The sequence below is a fragment of the Podarcis erhardii genome (genome assembly GCF_964252035.2).
Source record: "Podarcis erhardii genome assembly, chromosome: 1".
Taxonomy (NCBI): domain Eukaryota; kingdom Metazoa; phylum Chordata; class Lepidosauria; order Squamata; family Lacertidae; genus Podarcis; species Podarcis erhardii.
In genome coordinates, this window is record NC_138497.1 from 62,156,218 (window position 1) to 62,170,794 (window position 14,577).

General features: G+C 41.7%; 1 protein-coding gene across 1 annotated transcript in view; it reads left to right on the forward strand.

Moving 5' to 3' along the window:
• The window catches only part of SLC17A6 (solute carrier family 17 member 6), a 51,297-nt gene extending 43,128 nt beyond the window's left edge, over positions 1 to 8,169 (forward strand). Inside the window, exons 9-12 of the mRNA XM_081835141.1 lie at positions 2,408 to 2,540; positions 4,281 to 4,391; positions 4,596 to 4,723; positions 5,739 to 8,169. Of these exons, the coding sequence (XP_081691267.1) occupies positions 2,408 to 2,540; positions 4,281 to 4,391; positions 4,596 to 4,723; positions 5,739 to 6,083 (717 nt within the window). The 3' untranslated portion in view covers positions 6,084 to 8,169. The remainder of the gene's footprint in view (positions 1 to 2,407; positions 2,541 to 4,280; positions 4,392 to 4,595; positions 4,724 to 5,738) is intronic.
• Positions 8,170 to 14,577: the final 6,408 nt, after the last annotated feature.

Consider the following 14,577-nt stretch of genomic DNA (forward strand, 5'->3'; position numbering starts at 1 on the left):
TATTGATTGATTGTATAACTTTATACAGGGGTGTTTCCAGCTCCCAGCTGCCTGGTGAAGGTGGAAGTTGATTGTGAATTAACAGGGGGACACTTTCTTACACAGCATCAATGGAGTCTATGGAACACCTTTCAAAGTGGTACCAGAATGAATGGAGATCGTAGAGCCTAAATGCTGCTTTGCAGAACAAAAATGTTCCTTATCCCCACCCCCAAAGATAGCCCCTCGTAACTCTAAATATGGGTTTACCTAATTTAGCTTAAAATATAGGATTCTCAGTGCTGCCTATGTGTGTGCCCCAAAGACCAGAAATGGCTAGAAATGCCTTAAGATGATTTGTTGAGCAAAACAACATGTTCTTTAATTGTTCAAAGCAACGAGAAAATAACTCCAATTTCACCTTCACATACTGTATAAGCCTCACTTTTCCTGCAAATTCCAACTGTGAAAAGTTAAAGTGCGACTTATCTTCATGACCTTACGGTATGCAGCCAGGAGCGCAGGGCAAACAGTGCCAGGAGTGTGGCAAAGCGGTGCCCGCCCTGCACATAGTCCCTGTCCTCTCCCCCAAGACTGAGAAGGGAGAGAGCGATGACGGGAAAAGGCTATCGGCAATGCAGCATGGCTCCCCCCCCCCCCCCAGTATGCAGCCAGGAGCAGTGAGGAATGGAGCGGCTTATATTGAGGTATTTTTTCCTTTTTTTCTTTGCCCCCTCCAATGTTAAAGGTGCAGCTTATATTCAGATGCGGCTTATATTCAGGCCAATATGGTATGCACCTACCATGAATAAACTCAAGTGAAGATAGCAGCACAATATGCATATCACATTCATTATAGGAAGGATTAAATGCTTAGAATCTGTTAAAGAGGCAAATGCTCAAAGTATGACCTCTAGAAAGCCCTTATCAAAACAATTGCTATTTCCGGGAAAGGGGGGGGCGTATTTTTTTCTAATGTTCTAGAATCACAAGTTCAGTAACATGTCCTACCTTATGCTGCTTTCAGTCTGATGCAACAGTATTTCTTTATGCTCTTTATATTTGGTTTATTTTGTTCATCAATAGACAAAAATTAGGAGATAAATAAAAATAGTTGCTGTTGCTGTAGCATAGCACAGTTTGAGTTCTAGTGCATCCCACATCTAGAAGAAATACGAGCACAGAGCCTTCAGTATCTGCCTGTCTATATGCTATAATCACATCTTCCTTCTGGTAAGGGTGATCTGTTTCTCATCTTCCATTGACATCTTCCCTGGTGATGGAAAGAAAACTGCATGGAAGAGGTGGATATCAACAATAAAAATAATATCGCATTGAGATATCTATTTTGCTTTCCAGAGATGGAATTCTAGCATTCCAACAACTCTGTCAACAGACTGTCTCGTACTTGTATTAATTCAGCATTTTAAGCGTCTGGATATCATCCTGTTAGTGACACAGGAAATGTCCATGAATGCTGACAAATCCAATTTAAACCCAAGAACAGAGCCACATTCTCTCAACATCAGACACATTGTTTCAGCACTCAGAAAGGGCTGCTTTTCCATTCACACCTGTGGTACAGATGGATGGACCAGCTGCATCTCAACTTGGAATGGATCCAAATATTTACCCTCCTCCTGAGAATTCTTTGGAAAGCTTGGGCTTTCCCCAAGAGTTCTCTGAAAACTCACAAAGACTTGGCCCAATCCGAATGTCTGTATCTGGGATTCCTGATGTTCTAGCCTTCCTGCAGCTGGTTTTACTTCTCCCTCTTTTGCAAACTTACATTGTAAAACCGGGAAGGGCTGAAACTAGCTGCAGAGAGCTCCCCCCTCCATTTGCCTTCATCCAAGCCTCCTTTTCAGGAAACCCAACACCACCATTTCACAGTGTTCCGTCTTTTCTCGTGGCAGTATCTCAGATATTGAACTCTGGCTGAATTCAGCCGGTAGCAGTTTGGTTAGGCATGATTGCAGAAATCAGCACAAACTCAGATTTATGCTGTAATCACTACATGTTGGAATGCTTATGTTAACTGATCTTCAGGTGCTCATGAAAGGACTAAGATCTTAAGTTAAGTATACAGTTCTGGTGGTAGCAAAATTCAGAATGGGTGAATTTTAGTTCCCGACTTTAGCTGCTATAGGAAGCTCAAAGAGGCTAATATATTCTCTATATTCACTGTCATTAAGATATTTATAGCAGGAGATAAAAGTTATTTATGGGCTGTTTGCAGATTTAACTCCTTGACTCAGAAATCCAAATGTCTCCCCCCACCCCCCATGCTGGTGACATTATTCTTCAAAGAGATATTCTCTTTAAAGGTTTTCTTGTGCTTACAGAGAAAATGCTGCTGATTTTTTCCTCCCACATAATGCCCAATCAATACATTTGATTAGAACTCTGCTTGTTGTTCTAACCTTAGGTGGGGATGTTATCCGCTGTGCCACATTTAGTGATGACTATTATCGTGCCTATTGGGGGACAAATTGCAGACTTTCTGAGAAGCAGACAAATTCTTTCAACCACTACTGTCAGGAAGATAATGAACTGTGGAGGTAAGTCATTACGCCTTATTAAAAGTTTTTGAGCACAGTATAGTGAAAAATACCCAGTTGGCAACACTTTCACAGCCACACTAAAGCTTTCATTACAGTTACTTTGATAAAGCTACATGATTAAAATGTTTATAATGTGCTGGTTCATGTATGATCATACAACAGAACAGACACATGCACTCCCCTTCATGAGGCACATGAGGCAGATCTCACACTTCCTAAGTGCAGAGGACCACATAACACCGGTCCTGAAAGACCTGCATTGGCTCCCGGTATGTTTCCGAGCACAACTCAAAGTGTTGGTGCTGACCTTTAAGGCCCTAAATGGCCTCGGTCCAGTATACCTGAAGGAGCATCTCCACCCACATCGTTCAGCCCTGACACTGAGGTCCAGCGCCGAGGGCCTTCTGGCAGTTCCCTCAGTCTGGCCCAGTGCTATATTTCTAGAAAAAGAGGTGCCGGAATTCACTATGAACACCTCCCTCTTTCTCTTAGAATGGCAATGCTGCCCACCTGAGAGGTACTGGACCTCAGTTCCTGTCAGTTCTCCCTGAAAAAAAGCCCCGGTCTGGCCTGTATGCATATATTGTTATGTGGACTCATGTCATACACTGTCCATCTCTTTGAATGCTGGAGGGGAGGTGTGCACCTGTTTCTACACCACACAAAGAAAACTGACAGAAGGATTTTATGAATTAGCTCTGAGCTATGTAGTTCTGTAGACCAGTGATTTTCAAAGTGGGTGGTATTGCCCTCTGGGGTGGTGTGTGAGGGGGTGCTATGAGACAGGGAGGGCTGGAGGTGTAAATGACTATTAGACGTTGAAAAGTTGGTATCGCTGAATTGAGTTTATCAATTTTGTTGAATTAATTACACTAAATAGTTTTAATTGGATTTTGAATAAATGTGCAATTAGTTGTTTCTGTTCTGAATTCTATTGTGTTATTATCCTCCATAGTGGGTCATGCAAACAACTATTTTGAATAATCCTTTTTATGGGGTAGGGGCACCTCCCCCCCACATCACTGTTCCAGGACAGTCCACTCTGCTATACTGAGAAATTCCTCATCTTGCCAATAGCTCTAAGTCTGGATAGGTGGGTCTTGAGTTGCTGTACCTTCTCTTCCAGCAAGGCAACCAACTTGCACTTGCTGCAGGTGTAGTTTTGCACATTCTCAGACAGGAAGATAACCAGGTGCTGTAGGTCACTGCAGCAGCTTTCTCACAGTCTATGTCTCTTGGTCCTAAGTACACCCTGACACAGCACTCCAGTCCTCCCCCTAAAACTACTACTACTGCTACTACTACTACTACTAAATTACTTGTACCTCACCCATCTGACTGTGTTGCCCCAGCCATTCTGGGTGGCTTCCAACAGAATATAAGAAAAACACAACTAAACGTCAGACGTTAAAAGGTTCCCAATACAGGGCTGATGTTAGATATCTACAGAAGGTCGTATAGCTGTTTATCTCTTAAGGATGATTTATTATTTGTAAACTCCCCTGCTAAATGCTCTCACAAACCCCCTGTTTACAAGCTCCCAGAGACTACCATCAGCTAAGTAGAACTAAGTAGATCTTTGTCAAATGTTTCATAGTAGTAGAATATGGAAACATTCCAGCTTAAAGCTTACAGTTAAGGAGAAGCACACTGAAATGTTGCCTGTCCACCAGCCTACCTCCTAGATTCCTCAGTACAATGTGTAGCATCAATGACTTTTTCTTTTAATTTCCCAAGGTTTTGGAATGGAAGCAACTCTTCTCTTGGTAGTTGGTTATTCGCATAGTAAAGGTGTGGCCATTTCCTTCTTAGTGCTTGCTGTGGGCTTCAGTGGATTTGCTATATCTGGTAAGCGAACTTCTCTCCCAGCAGAACACATTAAATAACAATGAACAAAAATGGGATCTAAAATCATTATGTAAATTGCAAGGTTTCCTGTGAATATGGTTAGGTTTTCAATACTGGATGAATATAAGCAAAACCTTATTCAGTGCAGTGCAGTGTCTTCTCTGCTGATGAGAGTTTTCCCCCCCTTTGGCCTTCATTTTACAGGATTCAATGTTAACCACTTAGATATCGCACCAAGATATGCCAGTATCTTAATGGGGATTTCAAATGGCGTTGGGACATTGTCTGGAATGGTGTGTCCTATAATTGTTGGAGCAATGACAAAGAACAAAGTAAGTTTCCAAAATAGTTTTTAATAACTGTGCCTGAACCATTGAGGAAAGAAAGAACAGTCTCATAAGACTATATTGTCATTCTGTTGCACCAAAAAGTCAATTCATAGTAGTTTCCTCACCTCACAATGGTAAAGTGAGCCGATCCTGGAAAAATCATGGGAAACAGTGTAACATTGATTGGCTACACTTTTCACAACATAGCTGAAAGTGAAAACTCACCCAAACTGTGTGCTGTACCTTCTGTGAAAGTCTCACATTTTAGGAAGATTGAATCTAGTGTTACAGGAGCATGCAATGGGCTGTAGATTCACAATCCTGTTGGGAGCATGTGGGACATGATTACGTAAATTGATGCTCCTACAACTGCCTTTACCAACCTGGGGTCCTCCACATGTTGTTGGACTCCAGTTTCCATCACCAGTGACTATTGGCTATGGTAGTTGGGACTGATGGGAGATGGCGTCCAATAACATCTGGAGGGCTGCAGGTTCCTTATATTGGGATTGTATATGGTGAAGGGCTGAGGCTCAGTTGTAGAGTATCTGGCATGTCCCAATCTCTGGATCCTTTGGTGTCTTGGGTTGCTGACACTAAGGAGATCTGTTGCTCTTCCCCCTGCTGTTCCTCAGGTTCCAGGTCTGGGCATGGCTGAATCCTTGAGATTTTGGAAAGCAATTGGCAGTCAGACTCAGGAATCGCACAGTATAATATGGCTTCAGATGTTCATGAGTTGTAAGCAGAGCAGCAGATATTCTCTACATACTATGCATATGCTGCTTTAACTACCTATGCAACTGAAGCCACTCCATAGGGCAGGAGTAGCTGACCTGTGACCCTCCAGATGTTGTAGGACTGCAACCTCTCATAAGCCTCCAGCAACATCTGGAGGGCCAAAGATGAGCCCCCTTTGCTGCAGGATTTGTATCAACCACCCATGATTTCAATAAAGACTAATTTAGGACCAGAAGAGCCACACACAGCTATTCTGACACTCCAATCTTCTTCCTCACAGACACGCGAGGAGTGGCAGTATGTCTTCCTTATTGCTGCTTTGGTGCATTACGGGGGAGTCATTTTCTATGGCATATTTGCTTCAGGAGAGAAACAACCATGGGCAGACCCAGAACAGACAAGTGAAGAAAAATGTGGCTTCATTCATGAAGATGAACTTGATGAAGAAACGGGGGACATTACTCAGAATTATGTAAATTACGGTACCACTAAATCTTACGGTGCTACGACCCAATTGGCCCAGGTCAATGGCGGCTGGCCAAATGGTTGGGAGAAGAAAGAAGAATTTGTACAAGAAGAAGCACAAGACTCATATAGCTATAAGGAAAGAGAAGATTATTCATAACAGACCTATGTTGGATATATTTTGTAGTGTTCGTGATTTATTCATTGTGATTGTTTGCACACACACAAAATGTGGTATAATGTAAACACATATCAGGCAAGAAGGTCTTACTGTAAAAATGAAAAAAACAAAAACCCATTTAAGTGCAATCTGTATGAGTTTGTGACATCTCATCAGTTCCATTTGGGTGTCTCCATTCACTAGAGTTTTAAGGGTTATCTGGTCAAAACTACAAAGGAAACTAGGTACTTGCAGTAAAATGAGTGTTAAGCTCATAGCTAAGGATTAAAGCACAACTACCAACCAAGTCGGTACATCAACTCTTCTGTTTAGAAAGCCAAAACTACTTGATTTTTTAAAAATGCACTTACATATTTGTTACACTGTCTTGAAAGAGATCATAAAATTGATTGTGTGAATTTAACCACATGTTTACTTGGTACGATGTAGGAAATGTATGGTTGCTCTAAGACATGGATTTCTTAGAGAATAAGGCTTCTGTTTTAGATTATACAATAAAGCTCCAATCCAGTTCCCTTTTGAGAGAACTGAATTGGGACTTTGTACAACAATCTACTATATAATGTATATTTATTGTGATTAATATGCTGCAGGCTACTCTGTGATAAAGGAATTGTTTTTACTGAATGTTTAGGCACAAATGTTTTATTTCTCTTCTTTACAGACTCATGCAGTCTTTGTATGTGTCATGTTCTTCCTTACATGTACCAGCCAGTATAAAGTCACATGTAGTCTACTGTGCAGAATGTTAAATAACTGAAGCAAGGCAAAGGAGTATTTGGCGTACTCATTGTCTGCAGGCTCATTAGAAAGAGAGAGCATAACCCAAACAGATCCAAAGAAAAAATGTACCGCAGACAAGTAGCCCTAGAACAAATCGGATGTATTTCTTTTGAAGCCTGTTTTGAAATAAATGCAAGAAAGGGAGAAGAAATTAGCTATTTGTTTAATCCTGGATAGTTTTTCATATTTTCAGATGCTGTGCCACAATTATATAAATAAAGTCATAGTTTATTGAAGATGCTGTATAATTATAGAAAATAGAACTATTTTAAAGATTTCTGAATTTTAAGAAAAAATGTATTTGCCTTTCAAATAAATAGAACTATAATGGACCCTGAATATGAGCAACAATCTTCGTGGTGAGTCAAAAGTGGAACTGGGGTTGGGCTTAGGAAGAGTGAAAATTCTACTTTTGCAATGCTCAAGTGCAATTCAGATCCATCGCAATCAATGGAAGGTTTACCATTGGCTTCAGTGGACTGCGGGCTACAGGTCTTTGCCTTGGTAGGAAAGCCTTGTACAATTCAGGAGCTCCAGTGAGCACACTGAACTCCCACAGGCTTTCCAGAGGGGCAATTCAGAGCATGTGCATCTTTTTGTGCCCAAGGGATCTGACCTTGCTGAAGTGAATAGGGAAACCTGAGAAAGTGGGAGCTCTGTATGTGCTTCATGAACACAGATTTCCGGATCAGGGCCTTGCGTTATTATTTTTTAAGGCGTTATTCAGCAAGATTTGTAATGTAAGTGTACCAAGCAATAAGTGCCATGCACTATGAAGTGCATGCTCTTTTAATCTCTTTGTTACTGTGACTGCTGAGCTTGTAGGTCCTTCAGACAGTTGGGATATTAAATAAATAACTAAATAAAAGGCCAGACCAATCAACAATGGACTACATTAGAATGCCAGACCACTTACTGCTCTTACAAGTATCCATTTCCCAACTCCAATGAAACAACTATCATTGTATGTTTAAAAAAGCCATTCTGGGTTTTTTGATCTGCTCCTTGTATTGTGCTAGTATTTTAAGGCCCTGCTACTGCAATATACAACTTGAGGATTGTTCTTCTTCTTCTTTTTTATTATTATTATTAAACAAGAATAAAATAAAGTGAACCATACTTTGATCCGGAGGGGGAGAAATACCAATTATATATTTTGCTTTGTGCCTCAAAGTGATGTAAAATGTGGCCATAGCTTTTGCTGTGAAAAGATGTGGACTGTGTCACTTTTGTTGCTGCAAAAAGTGTTAATAAATGCTCTATTTATCCTTTTATATATAAAGGAAGCACCTGTGTGATTTATTCTGGCATGACTTGTATGGACCAGCTTCTCTTACCTCTTTGCAATGAGCATTGACTGCACACATGAACAGCCTGGATGCTCGAGGTTTGCCATTATATCGTTGGCCCACAGCTATTGGACCCTAGGTAAAGGTAAAGGGATCCCTAACCATTAGGTCCAGTCACAGACGACTCTGGGATTGCAGTGCTCATCTCGCTTTATTGGCCGAGGGAGCCGGCGTACAGCTTCTGGGTCATGAGGCCAGCATGACCAAGCTGCTTCTGGAGAACCAGAGCAGTGCACGGAAATGCCATTTACCTTCCCGCCTATTTATCTACTTGCACTTTGACATGCTTTCAAACTGCTAGGTTGGCAGGAGCAGGGACCGAGCAAAAGGAGCTCACCCCATTGAGGGGATTCAAACTGCCAACCTTCTGATCAGCAAGCCCAAGGCTCAGTGGTTTAACCCACAGCTCCACCCACGTCCCATTTGGACCCCAGAGCAGCTCCTAAATCAATCCTGAAGGTATAGCAGGGTTATGGCAGAGACTGGATCAGCCAGATACAGCAACATCTTCTCTCACATGGACTTCTTAGGCAAAACTGCACAGCATGCAATCCAAGCCAAATGTCCCTTCTGGACATTCTCCATTCTTTATCTACCACCTTCCATTTCTAAGTGTCAGCAATTAATGGTAGGGATCCAGAATTCACCTGAGCAGAATAGGATATTTCTGCCGGTGGAGAGGCTTTTATTTTTATTTTTTGGGGCCAAGGCTTCCTTGCCCCTGCAGCTCCCTGCAAAGCTCCTCTGGAAGGTTGGAGAACCCTCTGGAAAAGTGTGAGAGTTAGCTCAGGGGGTATCAGGGGGCAAGGAAAATAAATCTGCAAGCAGGACTCTTATGTGGACCCTAGTCCTTTCTATGAATGGAAAGAGCTTTTCCATTCATGAAAGGGGCACTCTGGATCCAAACAATTGTATTTTTCACAGCAGCGAGTTCCTTCTCTCATTGGTTAACATAATGCAAGAAATATGAGAGTATCAGAAGGATAATGTGCCCACTATTACATTTACATATTCAGATTCAGGTTTCAGAGATAATATGCTTCTCAGTAGCAGTTATCTGGAAGTATAACTGGCAGAGACCTATTGCTATCCTGTTTCTAGGTTTCCACAGGCTTCTGGTAGGCCTCTGTAAGGAAACAGATGCTGGATTACATGGACCTATGACCTAGGAGGGCTCTTACATTCTCATGTAGCTTTCCAGTGAGAGCATTAAAAAGGGAGATGGTCATTGTTTTGGTTCTGTGGAGATTTATCACAGAAACAATTGTTCTTCTAAAGCACACAGTTTACTAATGAACCCAGCAGCTCCGAAAACCTATGATGGGCTCCAAGAATCTCTGGTGTATTTTCGAGAACTCTGAGTTATGAATTGTAAAAATACAGCAAATTCCAAGGGGAAAAAATCTTTTTTTATGGTAACAGTTGAATAATAGTCACAAAAGAATATCTGTGCATTGGAATTCTCTTTCAGTGGGAAATAAAGAATGGGAGGAAATGCTGGTTGTGGGAGAAATGTCACAGCTGAAAGCTGCAAGAATGAAAAGAGCAAATTGACATTTCAAGTCACTGCCATGGAGAGATAAAAATGGTTTTGTTCCTTATTGGGTTAGCCCCAGAGAGAGCTGAAAATAAAAAGAAAAATCAAGTAACTACTATTAACTGCTCAAGAGCAGATGCTTAGTACTGTATCTTGGTTTTGTTTACTATGTATCAGGGTATTTTTAAAAACTCAAAATCACATCTCGGAACTGCACCAATATCTGTTTCACTGCAGGCCCCTGTAAGGCATTTCAGAGTTCTGCTTTGGCTAGAACTATGCTATAACCATCAAGCTGAGTTCATATCATCCCCAAACTTTTTTTTAAAAAAAGTTTCTTTCTCCCTTGCCCCAGAACTGCTTAACTGACACTTAAAGCTTCCTTGGTGGTAGGGATTGCCAACCTTTTGGACCAGTGGGTACATTTTGAGTTTTGAGAGCGTGTTCCTGGTGCCAGTCACAAAATGGCTGACATGGGGGCAGGGCATGGCATAACACAAAATTAGATGGCACAGTCATAGTGTAAACTTGGTGTGTTTCTAAGCTAGAAAAGTCTTCCCCCTGATAAATTTCTCCCTGCCATTAAGCTTCTTGAAGGCACAAGAACTCTGTTTTTCCTCTAATGCCAACCCTAAACCAAAGTGTAGGCTGCCTTATTAAACACAAAGGGATTTACTTCTGAACAGACATGTATACCATTGTATTGTGAGTTAACTGTATAGTGAATTCTTCATGAGTGCCTGGTCTTTAGCTCCTGTACAGGAAGCGACATGCCTAAGCCACTTTGCCAAGTTTTTCCATTTCCCTTTTTGGTGAGGACATTCTTTAACACCGACCCACACTGAATTGCCCTAATATCTGACTGCTACCTTAACCCACTAGCGTCTGGCAAGCCCCCTGTCCTGGAGATCTAGCCCTCAACTCTAGAGCCAGGACCAGACTGAGGCAGGATATGTTGATGATGTGCCATTGCTCAAAGGAGAACCTTTTAAGTATTATCTCCACCACCACAGATGTAGGAACCTACTTCTGTAAAGCAGCTATAATTTACTAGAGGGTGTCAGCCTAAAATTTGGAAAACACTGCCTCCTCCTCACGTTTCCAGAGATGCAGGCCAATCTTCGTAATAAAGCTGAGCTCTTAAAAATCAGAGTGGAATCCTGTCTACAACTTCAAGCCACACTGATAAACTTGAAATCTGACCTTGAATCAATAGCCTTACACACGCAATCATTTTCAGAGATCAATCATATCCCACAGAGATGGAAATTAAAATTTAAAATGAAGAGTTTCTTCTTCTTCTTTTCTCTCTCTCTCTGAATTTAAAAACCCAGCCTTTAAAAAAAGAAACCAAAAAACCTCTCAGAATCTGCTTCTTCATCTAGACAGTAAGTTTGCTCATGCACATGTTAGATACAGCTTTCTTCTGTCAGATTCTGTGTCTTTCACTAGCTAATTTAATTACACTGCTCTTTATTTAGAACAAAATCCTTTGAGCCTTGCTATGAGTTGCTTATTCTTCAAAGAATGCTGAAGAGATGGAATACAATGCTGTCAAGGATCTATATCATCTTTTTTTTTTTTTAAGGACATAAGTACAGTGGTACCTTGGGTTAAGAACTTAATTCATTCTGGAGGTGCGTTCTTAACCTAAAACTGTTCTTAACCTGAGGTACCACTTTAGCTAATGGGGCCTCCCGCTGCCACCGCACGATTTCTGTTCTCATCCTGAAGCAAAGTTCTTAACCCGAGGTATTATTTCTGGGTTAGCAGAGTCTGTAACCTGAAGCGTCTGTAACCCAAGGTACCACTGTAGTGGAAATGCAAAATATGTGTAACATTATACCACTGATATAGAAGTCAGCGCACCTTTGTCATGGGTCTAGTGCAATGAGCACCCTTATTTACAGGACTAACTTTAGGTACTAGGGCTGTTCCATGGTCTAAGTGAAATCCTGAATATTATGCACCCAAAGGACCCAGGTTCAATCCCTAGCTGCTACCAGCAGGGGCAGACTTTGGTAATTTCTGGTAATAAAAAGGTAAAGGGACCCCTGACCATTAGGTCCAGTCGCGGACGACTTTGGGGTTGCGGCGCTCATCTCGCTTTATTGGCTGAGGGAGCCAGAGTACAGCTTCCGGGTCATGTGGCCAGCATGACTAAGCCGCTTCTGGCGAACCAGAGCACTGCACGGAAATGCCATTTACCTTCCCACCGGAAGGTATTTATCTACTTGTACTTTGATGTGCTTTCGAACTGCTAGGTTGGCAGGAGCAGGGATGAGCAACGGAAGCTCACCCCGTCACGGGGATTCGAACCACCAACCTTCTGATCGGCAAGTCCTAGGCTCTGTGGTTTAACCCACAGCACCACCCGCGTCCCTAATTTTTGGTAATACAGCACCCTAAATCCTTAATTACTACTAGTCAGCATAGACAATACTGAGCTAAATAGACCAAATACTGAACTAGATGTCTGACTCTGCAGTATTAGAAACTATAAGAGTACTCCTCAACACTTTTGCTTATGCTAAGTATGAATTTTCTCCTTTCCTGTGACCAGTGGCACCTGAGCCACCAGCAGCTTGCCATTTGTGCAGCAATGCAGTCTCTCTCCTGTGGGACTCTGCTGGAGTCATTCTGTCATGTGCAGCCATTAATTTAGTCAGGGACCGTCAGCAAAGTGCAAGAAGATGCAGATGGATGAATTATTGATTCCCACTAGGGGCGAGTGATTGGAATATATTTGCAGCTCATCTTTTAAGAAACAGCAGCCCTTTTAAAAAAATTCGTAGGCAATGAAAGTAGAAGCATTTTCTGCCTGCTACTGACATATTTTATTGAATGTTTTTTTTAATAAAAAAATCTTGTTTACATATTCTTGATTTTGTGATTTATTGGGCTCATAATAAGGATCTCAGCTCAGCATCCATAACAATTCACATATATATGAGCTTGCAAGGTTTTGCAATTCTCTTCTCTCCCTCCTGATTACATAAGCAACAGTAAAAAGGAAAAGGGGAAAAAAGCAATTAGATAGTGTGTACCCAGAAAAGGCAATCAAATGTAATAGTGATTGTCAGTGTATCCCCCTCACCGGCCTGATTATGTGAATGGAGAGTTCTTGTGGCAATGCACAAAACGTACAATTATTTTAATTTGATATAGTATCAATTGTGGCTATAATACATCCATATTATTATTCACCTTGATGAGACATTCCCTTGTGTGCAGTAGCTTAGCTACATCACTGAGAGCTGTCTTTGGGGCTCTGCTATTGTTATTTAATCCTTGGGGATGTCGGTGTGTGCCTTTTCTTTCATCCTGTTGCCGTATGAAAATATCAGAAAGCAATTGGTTGACCCATAGGATTGTTGCTTTTATGGACTGGCTACACTTCTAAGTAATCAAACAACTTAGTGTCTTTGAGAACAGCGAAGGTGTAGGCTGCATAGACACACAGAGGTACCTCTGGTTACAAACTTAATTCATTCTGGAAGTCCGTTCTTAAGCTGAAACCGTTCTTATCCTGAGGTGCGCTTTTGCTAATGTGCATGCACCTCCAACACACAATTTCCATTCACGTCCTGGGGCAAAGTTTGCAACCAGGAGCAGCTACTTCCGGGTTAGCAGAGTTCGTAACCCAAAGCATTTGTAACCAGAGGTACCACTGTATATGTAAACCACCCTCAGAAGAGGAAGCGGGAGAAATGCATGGTTCTAGCCGCTATGTGGAACGTCCACATCACATGTTAATTTATCAGCATGATAGGTGGAGGTGTCCTCCCTACGTTATCATAGGAATAGAGTCATTGGCCCAGGAAAGTGTTTTTAACTAGGCTTAAGAAGATTTGATATGAACTGCTGCACTGTATCACAGGGGAAGGGGTGTTATCAAAGGAGGCATGTTTTGTAACTTCAATGCATGTCATGCCTGACTAAGAGATTGAATAAGGTGCTAGCAGACATCTAGTGAGCTTCTGCAAGTAAGGCTTTACTCCAGGTTCATTGCTTCACATTCCTGCTTCTTCCTAGGTCCCAGATTACTTTGATTAATAAGTGGTGTTTCAGAAGGCCTCCTCTCCTGGGGCAGCTGCTTTAGCATCATTCCTTCTCTAGACATTTTGATTGTTTTCCCCACTCCAGACTCTTCAAGAGTAAATCCCAAACCCCAGGGACAGTCAGATTAGGGTTCTGGGAAAGGCTGTCACTAAATAATATAAGAGAATGTTTTGAATGCAGTGGTATTATGCTGACCTCACTTGCTCCGTGCCTGTCGCCATCCTGGTATATAGCAGCAAAACAAAAAGGAGGGAGGTCAGGTCAGGTGAGCAGCACAGCACCACCATACCGCCTGCTGCTATGTAGTGGGTGGATCTGCTTCTTCACTCAAGAGAATAGAAAAAACTCTTGCAGGCCAGGGATCTCATACATCCCCAAGGAGATGACTCAAGGGCTGGCTGAGGCTGGCTCAAGGATTAACACAATGGTGGCAAAATAAGAACAACAACAATAAAAAAGCGTTCATAATGTTATTGTCTGTTAAAATTTTAATAGCTTGTGTGTGCTTTTCCTCTTGAAAATAGAATTGCATCACCACTAACATCCCCCCTGCTACCACTGAACCAATAACTACACACAGAAAGTAATCAGCATTCGGGAGCATCAAGCAATGCCCTAATTCCCTATTCTAGCGCAAATTTTGTCTTATATTATATAGTGTCTGAAACATATTTCCCATAATATTTTTCTGACTGACATGACTCACAATCTGGTGAACCGGGTTCGATTCCCCGCTCCTCCA